Source organism: Taudactylus pleione, unplaced genomic scaffold (genome assembly GCF_031769625.1).
Source record: "Taudactylus pleione unplaced genomic scaffold, aTauple2 ptg001472l, whole genome shotgun sequence".
In the NCBI taxonomy this organism is placed as follows: Eukaryota; Metazoa; Chordata; class Amphibia; order Anura; family Myobatrachidae; genus Taudactylus; species Taudactylus pleione.
The window spans coordinates 252,576-280,199 of NW_028285870.1; the positions used below are offsets into that span (position 1 = coordinate 252,576).

At 42.4% G+C, this 27,624-nt stretch overlaps 1 protein-coding gene across 1 annotated transcript in view; it reads left to right on the top strand.

Moving 5' to 3' along the window:
- Positions 1-248: 248 nt before the first annotated feature.
- Positions 249-27,624, top strand: part of LOC148442531 (uncharacterized) — a 122,079-nt gene continuing 94,703 nt past the window's right edge. The window contains exon 1 of the mRNA XM_088463853.1: positions 249-1,866. Within this exon, the coding sequence (XP_088319979.1) occupies positions 249-1,866 (1,618 nt within the window). The remainder of the gene's footprint in view (positions 1,867-27,624) is intronic.

Here is a 27,624-nt window from a genome sequence, read left to right on the forward strand (position 1 = left end):
TAATGATTTTTCTTTCTTTTATATCACTCATAATTACTATTTGTTAGATATATTTGTTATATATTTCACAACTTATAAGCACTTATTGAAAAATAAATCTAACACTAAAAGGAAAAATAGTTTTAAATGCTATACTTGTACATGTTTTGCTTTGGATGGACATAAGTGCCTCACAAAAGCGATTAAACTTGTGGGCAAATATTAATATTTCTGTTTATTGTTTTCCCGGCAGATGGATGTAACAGAATATGTGTCAGGAATATCTCCCTATATCTCCTGACCTTGAAATAGAATATAACATCACAAGAGATTGTCCAGTAGAAATCCCTATTACCTCAAATATGCCTCCAGTTTTTCAGAGTACAGATCCATCATCTGATCCCACTTATGAGGAATGTTCTGGTAGAGTAGATGCCAAATGCTTTACACAGGAAACAGCACTTATTACCAATCTACCATTTAAGACCTTTTCATGTTCTGCATGTGGGAAATATTTTACACGGCAATCAGATCTTGTTATACATGAGAGAAGTCACACAGGTGAGAACCCATATTCATGTTCTGAGTGTGGAAAATGTTTTTCACAGAAATCAACTCTTGTTACACATCTGAGAAGTCACACAGGTGAAAAACCATTTCCATGCTCTGAGTGTGGGAAATGTTTTACACAGAAATCAGATCTTGTAAAACATGAGAGAAGTCACACAGGTGAGAAACCATATTCATGTACTGAGTGTGGGAAATGTTTTATACAGAAATCAGATCTTGCTATGCATGAGAGGCTTCACACAGGTGAGAAGATATTTTCATGTTTTGAGTGTGGAAAAGTTTTTGCACAGAAATCATATCTTGTTATACATGAGAGAAGTCACACAGGTGAGAAACCATATTCATGTACTGAGTGTGGGAAATGTTTTATACAGAAATCAGATCTTGCTATGCATGAGAGGCTTCACACAGGTGAGAAGATATTTTCATGTTTTGAGTGTGGAAAAGTTTTTGCACAGAAATCATATCTTGTTATACATGAGAGAAGTCACACAGGTGAGAAACCATTTTCATGTTCTGAATGTGATAAATATTTTACACAGAGATCACAACTTATTATACATCGGAGACTTCACACAGGTGAGAGACCGTTTCCTTGTACTTTGTGTGGAAAATGTTTTACACAGAAATCAGATCTTGTTAGGCATGAGAGAAGTCACACAGGGGAGAAGCCATTTCCATGCTCTGAGTGTGGGAAATGTTTTACACAGAAATCAGATCTTGTTACACATCAGAGAAGTCACACAGGTGAGAAGCCATTTCCATGTTCTGATTGCGGGAAATGTTTCACACTGAAAAGGGAGCTTGTTTTACATGAGAGAAGTCACAGAGGTGAGAACCCATATTCATGTTCCGAGTGTGGGAAATGTTTCACACAGAAATCAACTCTTGTTACACATCAGAGAAGTCACACAGGTGAGAAGCCATTTCCATGCTCTCAGTGTGGGAAGTGTTTTACACAAAAATCATGTCTCATTATACATGAGAGAAGTCACAGAGGTGAGAAACCATATTCATGTTCTGAGTGTGGGAAATGTTTTACACGGAAATCATACCTTGTTATGCATGAGAGAATCCACACAGGTGAAAAACCGTTTCCATGTTCTGAGTGTGGGAAATGTTTTAGACAGAAAACAGATCTTGCTGCACATGAGAGACTTCACACAGGTGAGAAGATATTTTCATGTTCTGAGTGTGGAAAACATTTTTCACAGATATCATATCTTGTTATACATAAGAGACTTCACACAGGAGAGAAACCATTTCCATGTTCTGAGTGTGGGAAATATTTTACACAGAAATCAGATCTTGTTAGACATCAAAGAGCACACATGTAAGAATCCATTTCCATGTTTTAATTGAGGCAAATTAAAGTAATCAGTTCTTGTTGAACAGTAAATTCACACATTTAGACAGATGAAACTTTTGCATGGTTGCAGGGGAAAAGTATTTTATCTAAAGAATAGATTTATTAATTATAGTATTTCACCAGACAGTGGCTTTTCATTTGACGTTTCACATTTTTATCTGTTATATAAAGGGTTCTGCTGTCATTGTTTGTGCTTTCGTTTAACTTGTATACTTGTTTTTTTATGTATTTTGTTTACCCATTTTGCAAGATAACATCCAATCATTGAGCAGATGGGAAGGAATGTTACTTTTCAGTGTGTAGATTAATTTGGGGAATTTTATTCCCCAAATAGTATGAGTATTAGAGGACATGAACAGTGCCCAAGGGGGTTAATGAAACATAAACTCTTTTCCCTTCCATTTGGTCTGGTAGAAATGTTCCTGACCTCCTGCCCACCAGCAATAGCCTAGGATATACAACAAGGATGCAGTTGCCCAGAGAAACATGAGGGCCATAAATGATCACTGTGATGTCATAGGTTTGTGTTCTAAAAATGTAAACACTGTCAAACACAGAAATTGTTCTTTGGTCAGTGGCGCCATCATCTGGACACAAGTCTGAAGAAGAGGGACTATCCTATTAGTATTTCAGAAGCTCTGGGGGGATTCCCAGTAAGTATATATTAGGGATTTGTGCCTACTCCCGTGTTTTGGTTTTAGAAGTGTACCTCCTTCATGTTTTTGATCTGGATTTGGTTTTGCCAAAAACGCCCTTGCGTGTTTTGGTTTTGGGTTTGAATCTATTTTTTTCTAAAAAATCATAAAAACAGCTGAAATCACATATTTTTTGCTACAGTATTATTAACCTCATTAACATTTATTTCCAGTAATTTCTAATCAATTTTGACCACCTCACAGCTTACAATATTGATTTCATCCAGTTCAGGCCAAAAGGTTGCATCAAGTTTGCTGTCTGACTAAGGTAAGCGACTGCAGTGGGCATCACAAACTTGGCAATTCAGCTTCCACCATGGCACATCTAGGAAACAGTGTTAGACAGGATAGCAGTTTAATAAACTATATGACCCCATAGGAATTTAATACCAAGAATGTTTTCATTAATCAAACACTAGGTCAGAGGCCCAAGGGAGTTGGATTATGTTTATGGAGTAGTTGAGATGGAAAGGACAGAAGGGTTGATTAGTTTCTAAATTTATTTTAATGTTTTGATTCTGAAGAAAATGTATGAGGGAGGATCAATGTAGGATCAAGTTCCTGAAAGACATCTTTGATCTGGAGGTTTTTTATACATCTAATAGAAATGCGGTTGCCTTGCTTGTGGAGGTGCTGCTAAATTGTACACACTGTAAACAGACATTTAAGCAGCCTGTAGCTCTCCGGCTGAACTACAACTCCCAGCATCTGTGCTGTTTGCTGGGCCTGCTGCAAGTTGTTTGTCAACAACGGATGGCGTGCGTATGTACCATATAAATATGTATGTATGTGACCAATATACACAACTAATTTGCACATATCCTGGCAGGAAGAATACGAATACAAATTTATCATCAGCAAACAAGTTTGTCAGACAAAATTACAATGCGCAGGACATACCAGAAAAGAAAACAGTGAAGCAGCAATCCATGGTAGAGAATATACGAACAATAAATACACAAATAATAATAAATTAACTAAAATATTCATTCATAGCATAGCAGATGGAAGAAAACTATCCCTCTAATGTCCCGTAAGTGCTTGCATTACTCTGAACCTATTTAGGGACGGAAGTTTACCAAAAAATTCATTGAAGGGATGGCTAGGGTCAGATATAACACTTCTGGCTCTCTTTAGAACCTTCAGCCCATAAAGTTCATGAATAGTTGTCAACTGCATGCCAATGATATTACCAGCGGTCCTAACAACCCGGTCCAGTGAACTCCTTCCACTCGCAGTGCAGTTGCCATACCAGACAATGATACCAGACAACAGAATGCTCTCAATAGAGCATCTGTAAAAATTGAACATGGTTAGTTTACTAACACCCGAAGCCCTCAAACGTCTTAAAAAAAACTAGCGCTGCTGGGCTTTTTTAATTAAGGACAGTGCATTTAAGGACCATGGCAGAGTCGATGAAACCTGAATGTCCAGAAATCTAAAGGATATTACCATCTCCACATCCTGGTTGCTAATAGATACTGGCAATTTCTGTTCTAAGCATCTCCTGCGAAAATCAATTACCAGTTCTTTTGTCACCATTTAAAAGCAAGTGATTAACACCACTCCGAGGAACCAATTTTTCGATTTCTTTTCTGTAGTGGGACTAGTCATTTACACTGATTAGCCCAACGATTGCAATGTCGTCAGCAAATTTAATGATTTTCACAGAATCAGAAGACGAGACGTAGTCATGTGTGAATAGTGAATATAATAGGGGGCTAAGAACACAGCCATGGGGAACGCCTGTCTTAATCAACACCTCCCCAGACACTGCACCTCCCATTTTAACCACTTGAGGTCTATCCATTAAAAATTTTTAAATCCAGTTACAAATGAACCCGCTTAAACCCAAGTCAAACAACTTAGATATTAATGACATGGGAAAGACCGTATTAAAAGCAGAACTAAAATCAACAAAAAGAATCCTAACAAAAGAATCCCTCGCTTCCAAGTGAAATAAGGAGGAATGCAGCACTGTAATTACCGCATCATCAACGCAACGATTTTTTCTATATGCAAACGGGAAAGAGGATTGGATATATCTTAACACCAGTCTTTCGAAGCAGTTCATCACTAGCGAAGTTAATGCAATTGGGCGATAATCATTAAGGCACTTTGCCACACCCTTTTTGGGGACTGGAACAATATGTGCAGTCTTAAAACACTTTGGTACTACACAATTTACAAGAGAGAAATTAAATAAAACTGTTAATATCCAACTTAATTGATCTGCAGATCCTCTAAGGACTTAACCACTAATCCCTTCCGGGCCAGCAGATTTACTCAAATCGACCCATCGTATACAATCGACCACAACTCTCTCCTCAGACATAAGAGGAGACTCCTCCCGAGGAATTCGGGGCTCAATGGGTAGGCTATTTTCCCTATCAAATAGAACAGATTCAGGTCTTCAACTAATCAATTGTTTACATTGCTAGCCCCACCCTTTTTTATTTTGCAACCAGTAATATCCTGGATCAGCTGCCACAAGCGTCTCGGATTCTTACTTTCACGGCTTCTAGCTTCAATATTAGCAGAGTAACTAGTTTTCACTCTCCTAATACCTCTCCGCAACTCACCCCTAGCATATTTCAGCTTCACTAGGTCGCCAGATTTAAAGGCCTTATCACGGGTTTTAAGTAAGGATCAAACCAAGGCTTTACATTTGAAAACTGTTTAATACTTTTAGTTAATGTGACACTATCCGTACAACAATTAATGTAGCATAAGACCAGTGATGTTAAAAAAAAATATCTAAAACACCACTTTTTCTACTCTCATCAATAAACAGATCACAATTTGTGAATTCCAACATAACCGGTAATTTGTGAATTCCCAACATAACCTTGGCCAGTGCATCCTCTGGCCAAGTGGTCACCAAACGTCTGACCGGTCACAATCTCCTAACCAGCGGTCTATAAACAGATTTTAGGAACAGAGACATATGATCAGATCTGCCTATATGGGGGCAAACAACAGTTTCATAATCTAGTTTGAAGTTTGTTTATAGCTGATCTAAAGTGTGCACGCCCCTGGTTGGAGCTCATACATTTTTATAGAACGTAGGTAATATTTTCTTCAGGTCAGCCTGGTTTAAATCACCTGCTACAATAAAAACTGCCTAGACATATTGCAGATTGTAGCTTAACAAGTTCCTCATTAATAATCTCCAGGGCATTTGTAACATTAGCCTGCGGAGGAAAGCAGCAATAATAATTGCCACCGAAACATCTCTGGTCAAATAGAAGGGTCTACATTTGACTGTCAAATATTCAATATCAACTGAGCAGTGATTACCAATACAGACAGCATCAGTACACCAAGTACACTGGACATACAAACGGCCACCCCTCCCCTGCTTTTTCCTGATGCAGAAGTTCTATCTGCCCTAAATAAAATCCTGTTTTCAAAGGAAACTGCAAGTACTAAGTCATTCAGCCAAGTCGCGGTAAGATTAGTACGGATCAGAACTTCAGATGCTTCTTATATGAAAGAAACACTTGTAATTCATCTAGTTTGCTACACAGGGACTGGACATTTGCTACAAATAAACTAGGCAAGGGGGGTCTGATAGAACATAGATTGAGCCTGGTTCTAATACCAGCTCGTTTACCCCTTTTTTTGTTTCCTCCCTCCGATGCCTCTTCCAACCTTGCCTGCATCTCCAGGAGTGACCATGTCTCCAGTAATGCCCCCCTCCGGAACGCTGTCCACCCCCATAATTCCATCTTCCATCACTGTGCCCATGGCCCATAGTAGAACCAGGAGTGCCATTCATAGTCTCACCACACTGTTTGCCAGTCCAGCTGCCACTCACCACCCTTGCTGTAATGGACCCATCCAGGGCTGTCCCTCGTGATGACCCGCACAGCCTCTGCTCCGGACCCAGCAGCCCCTGCAAGCAGCTCCACTGCACCGGCACTAGCACCCATCACTCCACATGAGACTCCAGGCAGACAGACCCAGCAGCACCTCCTGGGGGTATGCAATCCCGCACTGGCCAATCGCCGCACAGGACCCCGACCATCAGCATCAGCCATGTCACATTCAAAGCACGCCACACTCGGACCATGGAGACCACCAACACTGACACCAGCGGTCAGTGCAACCGCAGCATATGCACGCACCACCATTACAAAGAGCAAACTCTGTTCTGCTCATATTTCTGGTCTCTCGCATGACACCCACAATCTACATTATCCAGTTATTCCTCTTATAATCACCTACATACAAAGGTGGCAGGCATTTATTGAGCTGAACCGTTATGTATAACAGCCTATCAATTCACCAGGGTCCTGGGGCAACCAGTTGCGGTTGGAGGGAGCAATAAAAAAAAAACTGGGTAAATTTGAAAATCTACCATGTTTGCCCAGCCAATCAACTTGGGGCATACAGGGGATTCTGTCTGTGGCCATAACAATTTCTGGACAATTTTTGGATTCATCAACTGCATGTAGAAGATATCAGCAGCTATGACAGGGCTGAAGTAGTCCTGGCACATCTAGGAAATGACTGGTACTGCAGTGACAGACAAGATGGCAGTTTAATAAACTAAATAATGTTTGCTGTCTATGCTAAAAGACAGCAATGCCCCAAACAGCGCATAATGCAAAGAGGTGCAAGATGGAATTGTTCTTGGGACTTTCCATCCACCCGTATGTTGTATATATTAAACAGGACATGCACTGTTTAACAAATTAGTCACTTCAACAACAGGGACTGTCAATTGTGACTGAAGTGATTGGTTTGTTTGGGCTCCCACAAAACAAACTACCAATGGGCAGCTGACATTGCTGGCAATGATCTCTATGTACAAAAACTAACTCTACAGAGGCAACATGTCACCATCATATTCCGATACCTCACCATCAGTGTGTACATCATCTTTACACAATATTAATTTGTCCCAGCTGGAATCTACCATTTCAGATGCCTCTGTGTTTTTTGGATGTAATTGGTGGAAAAGGTCTTCCTCTTGGAATTTGTAGTTCATTTTGATGAACGTAATCTTTTCCACATTTTGAGGAAGTAGCCTCCTATGTCGATCGCTGACAAGGTTCCCGTCTGTGCTGAAAACTGTTTGAATACACACTGGAGGGTGGGCAGCTCAAGTAGAGCAAAGCCAGTTTGTGCAAGGGCCTCCAAGTTGCCTTTTTTCCTGCCAGTAGTCAAATGGACTGTCTGACTTGCCTATTTGGATGCTATCATTAAAATAGTCCTCAACCATTTTTTGATTGGTGACTGTATCAGATGGAGTCTTGGTAGAGATCTAATTGTAGGCACTTCTTTTAGACCTGACTATGTCAAAAGTTGGTTGTGTTGACTCATCTGCATCACCAGTGGGTCTTATGAAAGTTTAGTTTTTTCCTGGCAGCTGCACTTGCTAGAGAAACTGAAGGAAGAGCCATCGCTGTATCACGTGTAGGTTGAGCTGACAATTTGCTTACCAACAGCTCTATGCATCTCTTCAGATCTGTATCCATTGGGAAGAAAGACACAACATATGACTTAAACCTAGGATCAAGCACAGTCGTCAAAATGTATTGATCCGATTGGAAGATCCTAACAACCCTTGGATCTTGTCATAGGGAATAATGGACTTGATATACAAGTCCGAGATACTTAGCAGAATCGCTTCGTTTCAGCTCCTCCAGTTTCTCAAGCTGCATTTCCAACAGTCCAATTAGGGGAATTATCTGACTCAAGCTGGCAGTGTCTGAACTGACTTCACAGGTGACTTCTTCGAAGGGTTTCAGTACCTTGAACAACACGGAAATTATTCTCCACTGCACTTGAGTAAGGTACATTCCCCCTCCTCTCCCTATGTCATAGGTTGTTGTGTAGCTTTGGATGGCTTTTTGCTGTTCCTACATCTGCTGAAGCATATAAAGAGTGGAGTTCCACCTTGTTACTACCTCTTGCTTCAGCTGCTGGCAGGTCAAATTCAACATTTCTTGCAGGTGCTGCTATCTTCTACATGCACCTGCTGAATGGCGAAAATGTCGAGAAATTTCCGGGCCACAGAGAGCATCTCCTGCACGGCCCTGTCATTTTGAAAAAAAAATTGCACCACCAAGTTGATTGTGTGAGCAAAACATGGGATGTGTTTGAATTCATCCAGCTGTAATGCTTATACAGTATTGGTGTCATCAGAAATCACAAATCCCGAGGAGATTCCAAGCGAGGTAAGCCATTTTTGACTTCCGTGAGTTTTTTTAAGAGGTTGTCTCATAGTAAGACCGGTGATACACAGAGTAGCCTGCCTCTGAACGAGCTGCTGTTTCTTAGATGCTGCTGCTGTTGGTGCTACTAAAGGCAATACACCCACCCAGTGGGCTGTATCAGTCACGTTATCTTTATTTTGCCCTGTTCTGCTTGTCCACATATCTGTGGTTAAGTGGACAGTGGGTACAACAGTATTTTGGAGGACATTAAGTTTTTTTAACGTCTCTGTTCAGGTTGGGAATTTATTTTCTAGTGAAGTGGAATCTAGATGGTATTTGGTAGTGGGACACAGGACCTTAATTAACTGTCTAAAACCCAATGCATTATTGGCGGGTATTGGATGCACATCTAATACCAGCATAGATGTTATGGTGTCAGTGATCCGTAGTGCAACTGGATAACTAATGTAATACGTGCTCCCCCTTGCAAAGGATTGTTTAATAGTCAATTGTTTTTGTTTTATTGAAAAATAAAGGTTATACATAATCAAAAGTCAATACATACAGTAATATGTAGTGCATGACAGAGTCAAGCCTACAATATATGGGATTGAAAGCTTACCTGCTGATACAAATGTATCAAAATATATCCTATGAAAATGATACCTCTTACTGTAAAACAATATATAATATCTAAAACATATAGTATATTTACTAAAAAAAAAAGTAATTTTAAATAAAGAAATTAAAATAACAAGAGTACAGAAAGGGGAGGGGAGGAGTAGGTAGTTTCTGATGGAGGGAGGGATGGGGAGAAATTGGAGTTAGGTGGGAGGAGAGATTGGAACTTTAGATCCTATAGTATTCTCTAATTACGGTATTAAGAAAGTTGAGGAGGTGGAACAGGGGTAGAGATTGGACCCACATCGGTGGTGTACATGGCAGATTCTTTAAATGCCAGTCATGGATACCAAGTGGCGGTATAGTCGGTAGGTTTGCCTATTGTAACGAAGATGATGTCTTCCATGTCCATGTAAAAATCAATCTTCCTAAACCAATCCCTAATGGAGGGAGTGGAAGTTGATTTCCATTAAACTGGTATCACCGCTTTGGCCATTTTGTTGAGGTGCTTTAATAAAGATTTTTTATAGGTAGCCAAGGGGGCTGAGGTGATGTTTAGTAGCCAAAACCCAGGATCTATAGGAACTTCCCCCCCCTAAAATTGCTTCAGAACACTTGATGACATTCATCCAAAAAAGGAAGGGCAGCCCCACCAAATATGAAGGAGACTTCCGAAGGAAGCCATACATCTGCAGCAATCCTTCGAAACCCCTGGGTATATTTTATGTAGCAGAAAAGGATGTCTATACCAGCGGGAAATTACTTTGTAGAGAGTCTCAAAGGTAGCAGTGCATAACAAACTAGTGTGAGTATTTTGTAAAATATTTTCCCAATCGAAATCGTGGATCCTACCTTGAAGTTCTTTTTCCCACGCTAGTGCAAATGGAGAGGGTACATTAAAATGGTTTTCAATAATTAGAGTATATAGGGCCTCATTCAGAGGCGGTTGTTAGATGCAAGCGGTCGCTCTGAATCAGGGCGGCCGCTTGCATCCTGAATGGCCGCCTCCATGTTGGTTGTGAGGCTGTGGGTTAACACCCACAGCTCTAACGACCGACAAGGGTTATGGTTGCGATGGTTAAGACCATCGTGACCATCGGGGCTTATGGCAAGACGCTAAGGTAGGGTCTCATCAACCTTAAGCCCCAGGGAGCTTCCTGCTCTGATCGAGTCAGTGGGGCCGCCCCCAAACGGCAAGCGTTTCTACTGGAACGCCTCCGTTTGGCCATGCTCGCCCCCGGCCCGCCCAGCAAATGGGGCGAGCTGTCACTCAACATCTACAGCTCGACCCGTCTGCAACGAGACCCCTAACAATGGAGCACCTGTCGTTAGCCGGGTCTCGCTCATGTGCACGACGGAGCCGGCTCCGTCTTGCGCATGCGCTGTAGGGCAACATCGAGTCGGTCGAGAGCGCTCAGCGCTCACGACCGACTCTGAATGAGCACCATAGTGTGGAGATAGTAGGAGAAGGCTCCTGGGGTGAGGTGCATAAGCATTCAAACAGGGTGAGATCCCTAGAGAGGTCGGTTAGTTTGAAGGAGGTAGTGGTAAAATGTCAGACTTGGAGGTATTTCCAGAACTCAGACTGGGGCAAGTTCCATGAAGATTGGATCTCTGTGAATGAGCGAACCCCAGGTGGACCAATCAACTGACCTAAACGGAAAGTTCCGGCAGCAGACCATTATTTAAAAGGGGCCTCATGAAGTTCAAAGGTGAATGCAGTATAACATAAAAAGGTTGTGAGGGGGTAAATGAGGGAAGAAATGTGAGAGATCAATCTCAATTTCTTCCAACAATGAAGGGTAGGGGTGATAGTTGGGTGATTTACCCAAGGAAGATCAGAGAGCCAAGGAATTATTTCTGTCATGCATGCAAAGCAATTTTCTCCTATCACAATCCACTGCTTGGAGTCTTTCGCCCGGGTCCATTCTAGGATTCGATTTAGCAATAATGCATGATAGTAACTAGTTATGTGAGGGAGTTGCATACCACCATTATGTTTGCTGCGGAACAAAATATGTTTAAAACGGGGTGGTGAACGACCCCAGACAAAGTGACGCATGAGCCGTTGAACCATCTGAAATCATGCAGGGGGGATATGGATTGTAGAAGGGAAGGGAATTTGGGAAAGCTTCTGCACTAGTAGGTATATATGTGTTCTATATCGATTAAACCCCAAATTAGGAATTCTCCAATTGTATTATTGATAGAGCAACTGGGGGTGCTGCCAAGGACAATATGAATTCACTATTATAGAAGAAGAGAAAAATAAATGTCCTCTTTGTTGGTGCACTTTAGAAAACTATATAAAATATAAGTTATATTTTATACATTTTTCTAAAGTGCGCCAACAAAGAGGACATTTCTTTTTCTCTTCTTCTATAACAGGGATATGGATTGGAAGAGTTTGCATTAGATACAAAATATTGGGTAGAGAGTTCATTTTGACCTCATTCATCCTACCAACCCAGGATAAGCATTTGGATCGCCACTTACTATAGTCTGAGCATATGGTCTGTAGTAGAGGGGTAAAATTTGCTGAGAATAATTGAGACAAATCTCTGGTCAACTGAACTCCCAAATATTTAAGTCGGGTAGGGTGCCAGGAAAAGGAAAAGGCGTGTTTCAGGCCATCAACTTTGTAAGTTGGGTTCATGGCAATGGATTTGAAATGATTTATTTTAAAGTTCAAAAGGCTGCCAAACTTCTGGATCTCTGAGATTAGGTTGGGAAATGACACAACTGGATTTGTGAACAGGGCCAACAAATCATCTGCAAATAAAGCAAAGTTTATGTTCCTGGCTACCTATGCGGATACCAGAAATATTCATATTGAGATGAATGGCCCTTGCCAGTTCTTCTATACAAAGCACAAATAGGTGAGGAGAAAGTTGTCAACCCTGTCTCGTGCCATTTGTTATATCGAATGCTTCATAAAGAGAGCCGTTTACCATAATTCAGGCAGAAGGTGCATCATATAAAGCAAGTATTCTATGGAGGCATGTTCATTCCAACCCCAGATCTCTCAGAAGGCCCATCATAAAGTCCCAGTCAACCCTGTTGAAAGCCTTTTCTGCATCAGTAGATAAAATTATTGAATGTGAATGTGAGAGAGAGGGAAAATGAATCAAGTTTATAACATCCGTGGTGTTGTCCTTGGCCTTGTGGCCAAGGATAAAGCCAACTTGGTCTCCGTTAATTAAATTAGGCAAAAGGAATTTCAAATGGTTGGCCATAAGTTTGGCAAAGAGTTTTAGGTCAATATTGAGCGAAATTTGCCTATTATTCGGAAATAGGGTGGTGTCCTTACCCTCCATGGGGATGACAGTGACGTGTGCTTCTAATGATTGTTTAGAGAAATGTCTCTTGCCTGAAATAAAGTTAAAGGCACGAGTTAGTAGGGGGGCCAGTTTGTTTTAAAACGCTTTGTGGTATGCTATGGAAAAGCCATCAGGGCTCGGGCTCTTGCCAGCAGGAGATGACAAAAGCACTCGGCCTACTTCCTCTAAAAGAAAGGGCTGATCTGTCCACATCCTCCGGAGATAGTGTTGGAAAGCTAATGGACTGAAGGTAACATGAAACTGCTTTCCTGTGTGAGGGAATATTTTCTCTGTTCCTTAGGCCAGACAGGTTATAGAGTTTGGTATAATAAGCTCTAAATGAGTCTGCAATCTGTTTGGTCTCATTGTTCATCCTTGATAGCCTGAATAAGTGTAACTGCACGTTGCTCCCGCAATACTTTTGCTAGCAGCCTACCGGGCTTAATCCCCCACTGGTAATAATGACTGTGACATTTGTGAAATGACAGTTTAATATTATCAACAGAAAGTCTATGAAGAGCAGCCTGGGCTTCCTCAAGTTCAGTATAATAGAGGGGAGATAGAGAAGCTTTATGGGCAACTTCTGAAGATTTTACTTTAGCAATAAGGGCGTCTCTGTTGAGTTTTTTGTTTTGTTCAGGTAGGAACCATATTGGATATAAGTACCATGAAGTACACACTTATGTGCCTCCCAAACCGTAACCCTGGAAGTGTCAGCATGATCATTACATTCAATATATGATTTTAATGATTACTCTATTTGGGATTTACAATAAGCGTCTTGTAAGAGAAGATCATTGAAATGCCACATCCAAGGTTTCAACAATGAGAGAAGGGAGCTAGTTGACGCTGCAGATGATGTAACAGGGAGGGGGTTCCTAGATGGTTAAGGTCCCTACCTCTACTTACTCTGGCTTTACAAATGCTACAGATGGCTTCACAATTGTTGCCCGGATTTGGGTAGAAATATTTTCACACATAAGAGGTGGATTTTTTTTGTCTTATGCTAAGGCATGAGAAGGGCCTTTTTCTTATAATTGGTAACAACTGGCAACAACTGATGCCTAATTTACACAAACATCCTCATTAACTACTTCCTCATCATCACCATCCTTATTAGCGTCAGCTACATAAATATCCTCCTCATCCTGGTGCACTTCCACAGCAGCATCCTCAATTTCTATGTTAGCATGTTGACTTGTGCTGCTTATGCCCACATTTGCAGAGGGCACACAAAGGGTGGAAGGAGGCTCCTCTTCGAGTACAGTATTGGAAAGGTCAGGCTTACACATTGCACCCACGGACACCCTTAGACTCTGCTCAGGGATTTGTGATTTTTCTAAGCACACAGTTGGTTCCTGTGCCTTAGTGGTTTTAATTTTATTGTCACCTCTACTAGAGTGAGAAGGGCTTATATCATCATAATAAGAGGCAGAAGAACATGCCTCTGACAGTTGCAGAATCATCACTCATAAAGGCCTTAGCCTTTCCTTGCCACTTCGTGTGGTGAATGGCATATTGGCAATTGTATGTTTTTCTGTAGCCAACTTTGATATTTTTTTATTTTCCACTGTAACATATTGGTTCTTTGATTTTAGATGCCCTGATTTAAACCCTCTATGCCCTTGGGCATCCGCTTTATATGACGTTGAAGAACTAGTATGACTGGTGGCAGCAACTGCATCAAAAGGCCTTGGTTGTTAGTCCTTTTCTCTTCTAAACCGATCGTTGTCCATATTTAAATTCACAGCTCAGCTCACTGCGGGGATTCAAAGGGCTTTGTTGTATGTGAACAAACTCACTGTGGTACAGCACACAGAACAGTGCAAGTAACAGAACCAAATATATTTTCTTAAACTTTATTTTATACTTTTTCTCATCCACCAGGGGTAATTGGAGATCAAGATACTGGGTGTTCAGACGGGTGGATGAGTGGAGTTGGCAATTTAAATTTAAAAGTGTGAGTGACTCCCCCTATGGTCAGTGCTTCCATTAGACCGTCAAAAAAAAGGGCTTCTCCCAGCTGTCCTCCAGTCGGACAAATCTGAAGCAGAGTTTCTTTCACAAGAGGAGGAGGTAGGTGAGTTGGAGGCCATTTTGGACAGTGACAATGTTCAACAACAGACCTAAGTCTCGGCGTCCAGGGGGTGGAGGCCCTTACCATGGCGGTTCGCCAGCTACCGAAGATCCTGGACACCGAATCCACAGTTTCTTCAGATGAGGCCATGTTTGGTTCAAAACAGAGGTTAATCCCTTTTTCACAGGAATTAAATGATCAATTGTCTGCAACTGGGCAGCATCCTAACATAAAATTTCAGGTGCCAAAGTGTTTTTGTCCATATACCCTTTTCCCATGTCTATTACAAAAAAGTGGGAAACTCTTCCACCAGCCCATATGTCGGTCTCATGACTCCAAGAAGACCAGTTCTAAGCATAAGTTAGAGACCACTTTGAAATCCATCTATTCAGCAACAGGGGTGTTACTCAGGCTGGCCTTGGTTGGCGCTTGGGTTAACAAGGCTGTGGAGAGATGGACAGAACAGTTGGTCAGTGGCTTGGAATCAGGAGTACCTAGGTCTGACTTAATCATTCTGGTGGAACACATTCATAAGTCTGCTGTGTACTTAGGAGCTGCCTCCTTGGACATCAGTCTTGTAGGATCCAGAAATTCAGCTTCGGCAATAGCATCTCACAGAGCCCTATGGCTAAGGTCCTGGCAGGTGGATGCGGAGAGGGCAGTGAAGGGCCTTCCTTTACAGGATATATCCTTTTTGGGTCAGAATTGGACAAAGGGATTTCCCAGGCTACAGTTAGACTCCGCTCCTCTGGGCAGGTCACTGGTTTTCTCCAGTGACCCCTCCAATTGGGATTTGGTTTTCCACTGCACCAAGTGGGCAGGTCACAGCCCTCTGGACAGGTACCTGGGAATGGCAGGTACCTGGCAGGTGGATGCGGAGAGGGCAGTGGAGGGCCTTCCTTTACAGGATATATCCTTTCTGGGTCAGAATTGGACAAATGGATTTCCCAGGCTACAGTTAGACTCCGCTCCTCTGGGCAGGTCACTGGTTTTCTCCAGTGACCCCTCCAATTGGGATTTGGCTTTCCGCTGCACCAAGTGGGCAGGTCGTGGCCCTCTGGACAGGTACCTGGGAATGGCAGAAGACCGGAAACTATATTAAACGGAACAGAATACTGGAACACAATTAGAAATACTGATCACAGGCTTGCATGAGATTACTGAGAAATGTACTGAGAATCACTGAGAAATCCAGGTGCTGATAGCATAGTAGCTCAGGGAGATGTGGACACTGGCAGGTACTGGAGATTTCAAAATGTGCAGGTGCTGGCTTACACAGACAAACAGAGCAGACTGGACACATGCATATACTGGGAATAGTTACAGGTGCAGATTTGCACAGAAAAACAGATGTGGACAGGCTGGGAATGCTAAAAGGTGCAGCTGGGAGCTAATAGTGATAGCAGGTAATCTGACACCTCAGTGACACAGGGTAATATCCACAGAACTAACAGCACATAACAAGACACACAGACATAGAAAACATGAAAGACAGGATACTGGAAGAGAACTAACTCTCAGTCTGAGAATAGCATGGAAGCTAATGATGGAAACTTTAGAGAACTGAGAGCAGACTGAGCAACACTGAAGGAAATAGCAAAAAGCAACACTGGTAAGTATCACAGGCACTGGAACAATGAAGTTGAGCAGCAGCTTCCTGTTCCTGGAGTCAGACTAAAATACCCCTGGGTAGCTGATCATTGGATCAGAGGATCAGCGGAGCGACCACAGGACTATCACTGGGAGATAAAAACAACAACATCTGTAGTAGCTGTACAGCAGGACATCACCCTAATCTATCTAAGTGACCATACCAGCAGTGTCACTGCTGAACGTAAGACTCTGGACCAGCTCACTGAATCTACCCCAATTGGGGTTTCTCTTGGAACTCTTTTTTCCCATGGCATCTACCGGACCTCACTACTAGCCCTACACCGTGTATTTTGGAGGACTCCAAGTGCAGCATATCCATAGTGTATGTCAATAGGAGTATTCCCCCTATCGGTGCCAGGAATGGTAATTATATCCCAAACAAAATCATCACATCATTGATTCAAGTTCTAAGTATTGTCAATTGACACAATGTATACGGGACAGTTCCAGTGAATTGATACCAGTGCTACAATATACCTTTGAGATTTTTTCTCTATCCAGGAGCATAATAGGAACAGATGTCTGTCCATGTTCAATTAGACTAAGGGTGTTACTCTTTTATTATTATTAATAACTCTTAATTTTTTATTTTTCAATTCTTTGAAACAGTGCAATTTTCATTGTATTATATTGCTTTTTAAAAAAAAACTTTCTGTATTAAAATAATATGAATTGTTTCTAATACCAGGTATTTATTATCATCAAAAGCGCTACTACACATGTTGTTGTTTCTTTTTATATGCCAAGGGCCTGACTAGCCCTATTCAGTAGCAGCTTGGATTAGTTAGCTCTTCTTTGCGCCTGTATCCAATTTGTTGGTAATTTTTATTGCTATCACTGGGAGAGACTTGTTTTGTTTGTTCTATAGGAGAATTATGAGACCCGGGAAAATAGCAACATCAGAAGATCTTGTGAATGATTTAACATCATGGGAAGCGGCAATGAGTGTATGTAATGTCTTAGTTGAAGATATGAATAAAAATAGGAATGGGGAAGTTCATGTTTCTCTCTGAGCTCTGAAAAAGTCAGAAGACTACCACCCGGGTCAAATACGTCTGCTGTAGAACGGATACCTTTGAATTGCAGTCTTTTAAAAATAGGATTTTCCATACCAGGGAGAAATTGAGGGTTTCCCCAAAGTGGGATAAATTCGGAATGTTGAGGGTTTCTCTTAAGGGATTTGTTGATTGCCCACCATGCCAGGTATGTGTCACGAAACGTTAAGTTATGTAAATGGTCTGGAGGTATTAGTGCTTTCGGAGTGTGTATGAGAGCCCCCGGGGAATAGGGTGCCATTAGTTTGCAGTCTAATTTATATATAGTATAAATGTTACGTGAGAGAAGCCAGTCTAGGATGCAATGAAAATATACTGCATATGTAAAGCTTAAGAGATCTGGGAAGTTGACTCCTCCGTTTTCTCTCATGAGTTTCAATTTGGCTTGAGCTATTCTAGGTTTTTTGTTAGACCAAATGAACTTCACAAATAGTCTGGAAATACGGGTAATGTCCGCGCGAGTTAAAGAGTTGGGCAGCATTTGGATCATGTATGATAGTTTGGGAAAAAGAATATTTTTAATTACTGCCAGTCTCCCAAGCATTGACAAGGGTAATAACACCCAGCGGTCTATCATCTTGCATAACGACTGAAGCAGAGGCGAGAAGTTTAGAGAATATAATTTAGATACCTGGGCAGGAATTTGTACACCTAAATATTTTATATGGGAGTCTAGAATCTTAAATGTATTCATTGAGGGGGATTGTGAGATTGAGGCTATGTCACCAGAGACAACCAAGATCTCAGATTTCTCAATGTTAATTTTGTAACCCGAGAATTTCCCAAATTCTTCAATGATAGCCATGACCTTCGGGACAGAGTCTGAAGGGGATGACAAAAATAGCAGCATGTCGTCAGCGAAAAGTGTGACACGTAAATCTATATTGCCAACTTCAATGCCTTGATATAACGGGGATTGTCTTAATGCAATTGCCAGGGGTTCAAGCGCTATGGCAAATAATAAGGGGGATAGTGGGCATCCTTGGCGCGTGCCTCTTTGTATTAAAAATGGCGCAGAAATATATCCGTCACAGACTACTTGTGTAGAGGGATTGGTGTAAAGGGTTTTAAGAAAATTTGTAAATTCTTTTTGGAAGCCAAACCTCTCCAAGGCAGAGTATAGATGTGGCCACAGAACCAGGTCAAATGCTTTTTCAGCATCAAGTGACAATATGATTTCATCATTGGGGTCAATATGTTTATTAGTAGCTATAATAGCTGATAAGATGCGTCTAATATTAACCACCGAGTGCCTACCAGTGATAAAACCAGTTTGGTCCTCATGAATTATTGAAGGTAGGAGATGTTTCAGCCTTTCCACCATTATTTTGGTTAATATTTTGTAGTCTAGGTTGAGAAGTGATATGGGGCGATAAGACATGGGGTTACTAAGATCACGACCTGGTTTTGGTAAGACTTTGAGGGTTGCTGAGTTGAAGTGGATTGGCATGATGTTATGTCGGATAATATGATTTAGTACCTTTGTAAGAGTGGGACAGATCTTTTTAGAAAGTATGTGATAATATTCTGCGGTTAGGCCATCAGGGCCTGGTGCTTTACAATTTTTCATATTTTTTATTGCCTTGCCTACCTCTTCCTCAGAGACTGGGGAGACCAAAGTATCATTAAATGAAGCGGAGACCTGTGGCAAAGGTAAAAGTTCCCAAAACTTTTCTGATATACCTTGGGTGGTAAGATCTTTCTCTTCTGAGTATAGTGCTTCGTAAAATTACCTCATTACCTCCATAACCTGAATTCCTGAGGTAGTAATGGAGCCATCGGGTAGGCATAGGGGGTGGACTACTGAGGGGGGATTGCTACCACGGAGCAAATTAGTGAGTAACTTCCCAGATTTATTTCCAAATTTATGGAACCTATGGTCTTTCTTAAAAGTAAATCGACTTTCCATTTTGATGAAGAGACCATCAAAACAGGACTTGGCTTTTAAATAACTGAGTCTGTTTTCATTACTAGTGCATGTGGAGTAAGTTTGAAATGCTAATGTAAGGGATTGTTGGGCAGCCAGGTAATCTTCCGCTAGATTTCTTCTATGTGCAGACATGTAAGAAATAATCTCGCCCTTAATCACCGCTTTGGACGTTTGCCAAAATAATATCGGGTCAGTTTCTAAATGGTCAAGGTTATTATGCATAAAATCTTCCCAAGCTGTTTCCAACTCAGATCTGAATTTTAAGGATTGTACTAGGTATGATGGAAACCGCCACATTTTATAATTGCCTTTGTCACAATTCACATGAAGCCCCAGTCTCAAAAGAGCGTGGTCAGAGAGGCCAATTGGTTCCATCTCAGCTTCTGTGATATGCGGAAACATTGCCGTGGAAAAGAGCATATAATCAATTCTGGAGAGCGTGCCATATGCCGCAGACAGGCATGAATATGACTTCTCTAGCGGGTGGAGCGTTCTCCAGACATCTAAAAGGTTTAAGCTGGCTGCAAATGCTGGAACTCCCAATTTAGGAGGTTTCCGACTCCGATTAGGTGTCTTTTGTCTGTCTAAGTGCATTAAAGAGATTAAATTCATATCTCCACAAATACATAAGGAGTCGGCAGGGTATTGATTTAGAAGAGCAATCAATTGTTGAAAAAAAGGTTTTGAATAAACATTTGGTGCGTAAATGTTACAAAAGGTGAATTTCTTCCCCGTCAATAACACTTCACATATCAAATATCGTTCCTCAGAGTCTGCTTTCGTAGATACCAGCTCTACCTGCAGGTGACGTTTGATCATTATCACTACTCCTCTGGCTTTTGATGTGTATGGGGCAGATGCTAAGACTTTCCATTTAAGAATATTCAATTTGGCAATCTCAGAAGGTATTAAATGTGTCTCTTGTAAAAAGGCAATATCTATTTTAAGCTTATTTAGATAAAGGAGGATCTTTTTCCTCTTTTGAGGGGAATTAAATCCCCCCACATTCCATGAGCCTATCTTGAATTCCGCCATACAGCCTGAATTTTTAGGAAAACATGGAGCCTAAACACATCTATAAAAGTCGGGAGGAAGGAGGACACAAAAGGGAAGTACAAAACAAAGACAAAGACAGGGACATAACATTTTAAGCGTACATTGAAGAATTCAAATATAGTTACTAGAGTCGGTGAAAACATATCGTCTCCACAGAAGTTATTCGGCTGCATCTGGGTTGAGTTCCCTGGCTTCTTCATCTTGTTCTCGGAGAAAAGCTTCTGCATCTGCAACGGATGTGAAGTCGACAAAGGAAGAGCCGTCATATAAACGAAGCCGCGCAGGGTAGAGTAAAGCAAATTTTTTGTGTTCTCTAACCAGGCGGGAGCATATGGGAGAAAAATCCTTTCATGCTTTTGAGAGTTCTGCTGAATAGTCTTGGAATATTAGTAATTTACTTGATTCCCAGGTGATATCTCTTCGCTTCCTTGAGGCGTTCCAGATAGCCTCTTTGTGGAGGTAGTTTAAACATTTGAAGAGAATTACATGGGGGCGTGCGCCATTCTCAGATATCTGCTGCCCTATTCTGTGAGCTTTCTATAACCAAGTCCTGGCACACGTCTTGTATGTGTAGCATGGCGGGGAGGGTGGTACGTATAAAGTCATAAAGCCCCGGGCCCTTGACTTCTTCAGGGAGTCCCACAATATGCAGGTTATTGCGGTGCGACCTGTTTTCTAGGTCATCTAGTTTGCACCAGATTTGATGCCTTGCTTTCTCCGTTCCCCCACTGATTTTTTGAGATTGGCCACATCATGGAACATTTCTCCAAGCCTGTGTTCTGTAGTGAGAACTCTTTGAGATAGTTGGGACAGTTGGGCTTTGATGTCTGCTGTTTGAGCTTGTAGCAGAGGTCCCATGGCTTCCCTGACAGCATGCACCAATGATCCATAAGTAACAGGCGTCTCCTCTGTGTTGGCTGGAGAGGGAGAGGAGTCTAGTGAGTCCTCTGACTTATTACAGTTGTCTTGGGGCAAGCCTCTTGAGGATTGGGGAGATTTGGGGCCGGTACTATGTGTCCCATGGCTTGCAACGCCATATTGGGATCTAGGGTGTGGCAGTCTGCTCGCTGGCGCTGCTGTTTCCCAGGCGCCGGTGGCATACGGACGGACTCGCTGTGTTGCCTGAGGGGTTCAAGAGTTGTGAGAGTGGAGGGCGGCTGTTGGGAGGCTGAATGTCAGCCGTGAAATCGCTGTGCTGCCGGGTATGTAACAGAGCTCCTCCGTCTAGCAGCCGCTCATGTCAGCGCCGGAAGTCACAGTGCTTATTTAGATACACTGGTGTACAGCCTGCAGCATCACAGTGCTTACAGATACACTGGGGTATGGCCTGCACGGTCACAGTGCAGTGGGGTACGGCCTGCAGTGTCACAGTGCTTATACATATACACTGTCGTATGGCTTGCAGCATCTCAGTGCACTGGGGTATGGTCTGCAGCGTCACAGTGCTTATTCTGATACACTGGGGTATGACCTGCAGCCATACCGTATCAGTGCTTATATAGATGCACTGGGGTACGGCCTGCAGTGTCACAGTGCTTATACGGATACATTGGGGTACGGCCTGCAGCGTCACAGTGCTTATACGGATACATTGGGGTACGGCCTGCAGCGTCACAGTACTTATACGGATACACTGGGGTATGGCCTGCAGCGTCACAGTGCTTATACGGATACACTGGGGTACGGCTTGCAGTGTCACAGTGCTTATATGGATACACTGGGGTATGGCCTGCAGTGTCACAGTGCTTATATGGATACACTGGGGTATGGCCTGCAGCATCACAGTGCTTATATAGATACACTGGGGTACTGAAGCATACACTGGGGTATGACCTGCAGTGTCACAGTACTTATACAGATACTCTGGGTTATGGCATGCAGCATCACAGTGCTTATACGGATACACTAGGGTACGGCCTGCAGCGTCACTGTGCTTATACAGATACACTGGGGTACGGGCTGCAGCGTCACAGTGCTTATATAGATACACTGGGGTTCGGAAGTATTCACTGGGGTATGGCCTACAGCGTCACAGTGCTAATTTGGATACACTGGGGTATGGCCTGCTCTGTCACAGTGCTTTTATATATATACACTGGGGTACAGAACCAAACACTGGGGTACGGCCTGCAGCGTCACAGTGCTTATACATATACACTGGCGTATGGCTTGCAGCATCACAGTGAACTAGGGTAGGGTCTGCAGCGTCACAGTGCTTATATGGATACACTGTGGTACGTCCTGCAGCGTCACAGTGCTTATATAGATACACGGGTTCGGAAGCATACACTGGGGTACGGACTACAGCGTCACAGTGCTTACATGGATACACTGGGGTATGGTCTGCACTGTCACAGTGCTTATTTAGATACACTGGAGTACGGTCTGCAGCATCACAGTGCTTACAGATACAGTGGGGTACGGCCTGCAGCATCACAGTGATTATACATATACACTGTCATGGCTTGCAGAATCTCAGTGCACTGGGGTAGGGTCTGCAGTGTCACAGTGCTTATACGGATACACTGTGGTACGGCCTGCAGCATCACTGTGCTTATAAGGATACATTGGGGTTCGGAAGCATACACTGGGGTATGGCCTGCAGCGTCACAGTGCTTATATAGATGCACTGGGGTACAGCCTGCAGCATCACAGTGCTTATATGGATACACTGGGGTATGGCCTGCAGCGCCACAGTGCTTATATGGATACACTGGGGTACGGCCTGCAGCATCACAGTGCTTATATGGATACACTGTGGTACGGCCTGCAGCATCACTGTGCTTATAAGGATACATTGGGGTTCGGAAGCATACACTGGGGTACAGCCTGCAGCATCACAGTGCTTATATGGATACACTGGGGTATGGCCTGCAGCGCCACAGTGCTTATACGGATACACTGGGGTACGGCCTGCAGCATCACAGTGCTTATATGGATACACTGGGGTATGGCCTGCAGCGCCACAGTGCTTATACGGATACACTGGGGTACGGCCTGCAGCATCACTTTGCTTATAAGGATACATTGGGGTTTGGAAGCATACACTGGGGTATGGCCTGCTCTGTCACAGTGCTTTTATATATATACACTGGGGTACAGAACCAAACACTGGGGTACGGCCTGCAGCGTCACAGTGCTTATACATATACACTGGCGTATGGCTTGCAGCATCACAGTGAACTAGGGTAGGGTCTGCAGCGTCACAGTGCTTATATGGATACACTGTGGTACGTCCTGCAGCGTCACAGTGCTTATATAGATACACGGGTTCGGAAGCATACACTGGGGTACGGACTACAGCGTCACAGTGCTTACATGGATACACTGGGGTATGGTCTGCACTGTCACAGTGCTTATTTAGATACACTGGAGTACGGTCTGCAGCATCACAGTGCTTACAGATACAGTGGGGTACGGCCTGCAGCATCACAGTGATTATACATATACACTGTCATGGCTTGCAGCATCTCAGTGCACTGGGGTAGGGTCTGCAGTGTCACAGTGCTTATACGGATACACTGTGGTACGGCCTGCAGCATCACTGTGCTTATAAGGATACATTGGGGTTCGGAAGCATACACTGGGGTATGGCCTGCAGCGTCACAGTGCTTATATAGATGCACTGGGGTACAGCCTGCAGCATCACAGTGCTTATATGGATACACTGGGGTATGGCCTGCAGCGCCACAGTGCTTATACGGATACACTGGGGTACGGCCTGCAGCATCACAGTGCTTATATGGATACACTGTGGTATGGCCTGCAGCATCACTGTGCTTATAAGGATACATTGGGGTTCGGAAGCATACACTGGGGTACAGCCTGCAGCATCACAGTGCTTATATGGATACACTGGGGTATGGCCTGCAGCGCCACAGTGCTTATACGGATACACTGGGGTACGGCCTGCAGCATCACAGTGCTTATATGGATACACTGGGGTATGGCCTGCAGCGCCACAGTGCTTATACGGATACACTGGGGTACGGCCTGCAGCATCACTTTGCTTATAAGGATACATTGGGGTTTGGAAGCATACACTGGGGAATGGCCTGCTGCGTCACAGTGCTTATATAGATACACTGGGGTACAGCCTGCAGCGTCACATTGCTTATATGGATACACTGGGGTACGGCCTGCAGCATCACAGTGCTTATATGGATACACTGGGGTACGGCCTGCAGCATCACAGTGCTTATAAGGATACATTGGGGTTCGGAAGCATACACTGGGGAATGGCCTGCAGCGTCACAGTGCTTATATAGATGCACTGGGGTACAGCCTGCAGCATCACAGTGCTTATATGGATACACTGGGGTACGGCCTGCAGCGTCACAGTGCTTATATAGATGAACTGGGGTATGGCCTGCAGCATCACAGTGCTTATACGGATACACTGGGGTACGGCCTGCAGCATCACAGTGCTTATATGGATACACTGGGGTATGGCCTGCAGCGCCACAGTGCTTATACGGATACACTGGGGTACGGCCTGCAGCATCACTTTGCTTATAAGGATACATTGGGGTTTGGAAGCATACACTGGGGAATGGCCTGCTGCGTCACAGTGCTTATATAGATGCACTGGGGTACAGCCTGCAGCGTCACATTGCTTATATGGATACACTGGGGTACAGCCTGCAGCATCACAGTGCTTATATGGATACACTGGGGTACGGCCTGCAGCATCACAGTGCTTATAAGGATACATTGGGGTTCGGAAGCATACACTGGGGAATGGCCTGCAGCGTCACAGTGCTTATATAGATGCACTGGGGTACAGCCTGCAGCATCACAGTGCTTATATGGATACACTGGGGTACGGCCTGCAGCGTCACAGTGCTTATATAGATGAACTGGGGTATGGCCTGCAGCATCACAGTGCTTATACGGATACACTGGGGTACGGCCTGCAGCATCACAGTGCTTATATGGATACATTGGACTACAGCACAACAAAAAATCTACTTTTTAACTGCCAGTTTGGTCTTATTAGAGCGGAGAAAGGTGTTAGTAATGAGTTGCAGTGCATATTAAGCCTATACACTCTTAGTGAAATTGTAGGTTTTTATTGTACAGCCTGAAGCCAGGATTAAATAAATGTAAATAGAATAGAGGGCGAACTCACCAAGGGTGCCAACAGAGGAGTGAACCATCTGTTTGGGGAGAGGGGAGAGTGTGCTCTTCCTAGCGCAAGCAGCAAAATTTTATTTAAAAAATGTAAAGAAAATAGCGCTAATTTAATATCAAAAATTACATATATGCACGACTTGATAATACATTTTAAAATATTTCGTAGAACATAGTACAAATAATATAAAAAACATTTTAATTAGAAAAGTAAAAATGTTTTGCTAATTTATTGGAACTCTATTGGCACTGAATGTTGCAAGGACTTCTTTGCTAAGAGGCTAACATATTCTTTCTAATCGAATATTTTGTATAGCGCTTGTACCACTAGTATGCAATGAAATATTTTTTTCAATTATCACGCCGGATGTATATTTTTTGACATTTATACAATTTTATGATTAGTGCTGTTTCCTTTACCCTTTCTCAAAATTATTTATGTCAGACCTTTTTCCACCTTTATGTGGTATAATATACACAACCCACAAACCCTGGACTGATGTTGCCACCACCCTGAGTGACAATAGGTATTTATATACTGCAACATACAGTGCATCCGGAAAGTATTCACAGCGCATCACTTTTTCCACATTTTGCTATGGTACAGCCTTATTCCAAAATGGAATAAATTCATTTTTGTCCTCAAAATTCGACACACAGTACCCCATAATGACAACATGTAAAAAGTTTATTTTTTATTTTTGCAAATTTAATAAAAAAAAACAAAACACTAAGAAATCACATGTACATAAGTATTCACGGCCTTTGCCATGAAGCTCAAAATTGAGCTCAGGTGCATCCTTTTTCCACTGATCATCCTTGAGATGTTCCTACAGCTTAATTGGAGTCCACCTGTGCTAAATTCAGTTGATTGGACAAGCTTGTGCCATCATATTCAAAAAGACTTGAGGTTGTAATTGCTGCCAAAGGTGCATCAACAAAGTATTGAGCAAAGGCTGTGAATACTTATGTACATGTGATTTGTTAGGTATTTTTTTTATTAAATTTGCAAAAATCACAAAAAAAAACGTTTTACACGTTGTCATTATGGGGTATTGTGTGTAAAAATGAATTTATTCCATTTTGGAATAAGGCTGTAACATAACAAAATGTGGAAAAAGTGAAACGTTGTGAATACTTTCCGGATGCACTGTGTACAGCGAATTAAAGATAATATCTCAATCAGTCCCTACCACATACACACACACACACATATGTATATATATATATCCAGGGAGACGATCAGCACTCAGAGACTTAAACAGGTACAAGACATATATTTAGGGCAACGTTTCGGGGTGCAACCCCCTTTGTCAAGCCAGAACAGACAGTGGATATATGAATATGATTATTTAAGCACTGGAGCAGTTGTACTTGTTTTATTCTCAGGAGTGCCAACAAAACTGTCTCTCTCTCTCTCTCTCTCTCTCTCTCTCTATATATATATATAAATAAATAAATATATATATACACACACGCACGGGTTAATAATGTGCCAGAAAACAATTAACCTACCGGTATGTTTTTGAATGTGTAGGAGACAATTTGAGTAAACCTATACAAACATGGGGAGAACATACAAACTCCACACCGATAGAGAATTGTGAACTGAACCTCAGTGTTGTGGGGCAGCAAGCTACTCATTGCACCACCGTGCTGCACATACTTTAAGTATGGTGATCTTTGGGTGATGAACTTTGTTGTTTGTGCCAAACATACAATATCTTTTAAAATTGAGCTGAAAATATCTGCATAAATATATAACTTTTGATTAATGTCATAAATAAGGTGATAACTGAAATGAAAAAAAAAAAAATTAGCTGAAAATATTAATATAAATGAATAAAACATTCTGTTATTGAGTTGGTGAATCAACAAAGATTCATCGTTTTTAGTCAGGTTTTTACTTTGTATGAAGGCAGAGCAGGTGAGAATTATTATTATCAACCTTTATTTATATGGTGCTGGGAGGATACTGGATATTGGAACCGTAGTTCCT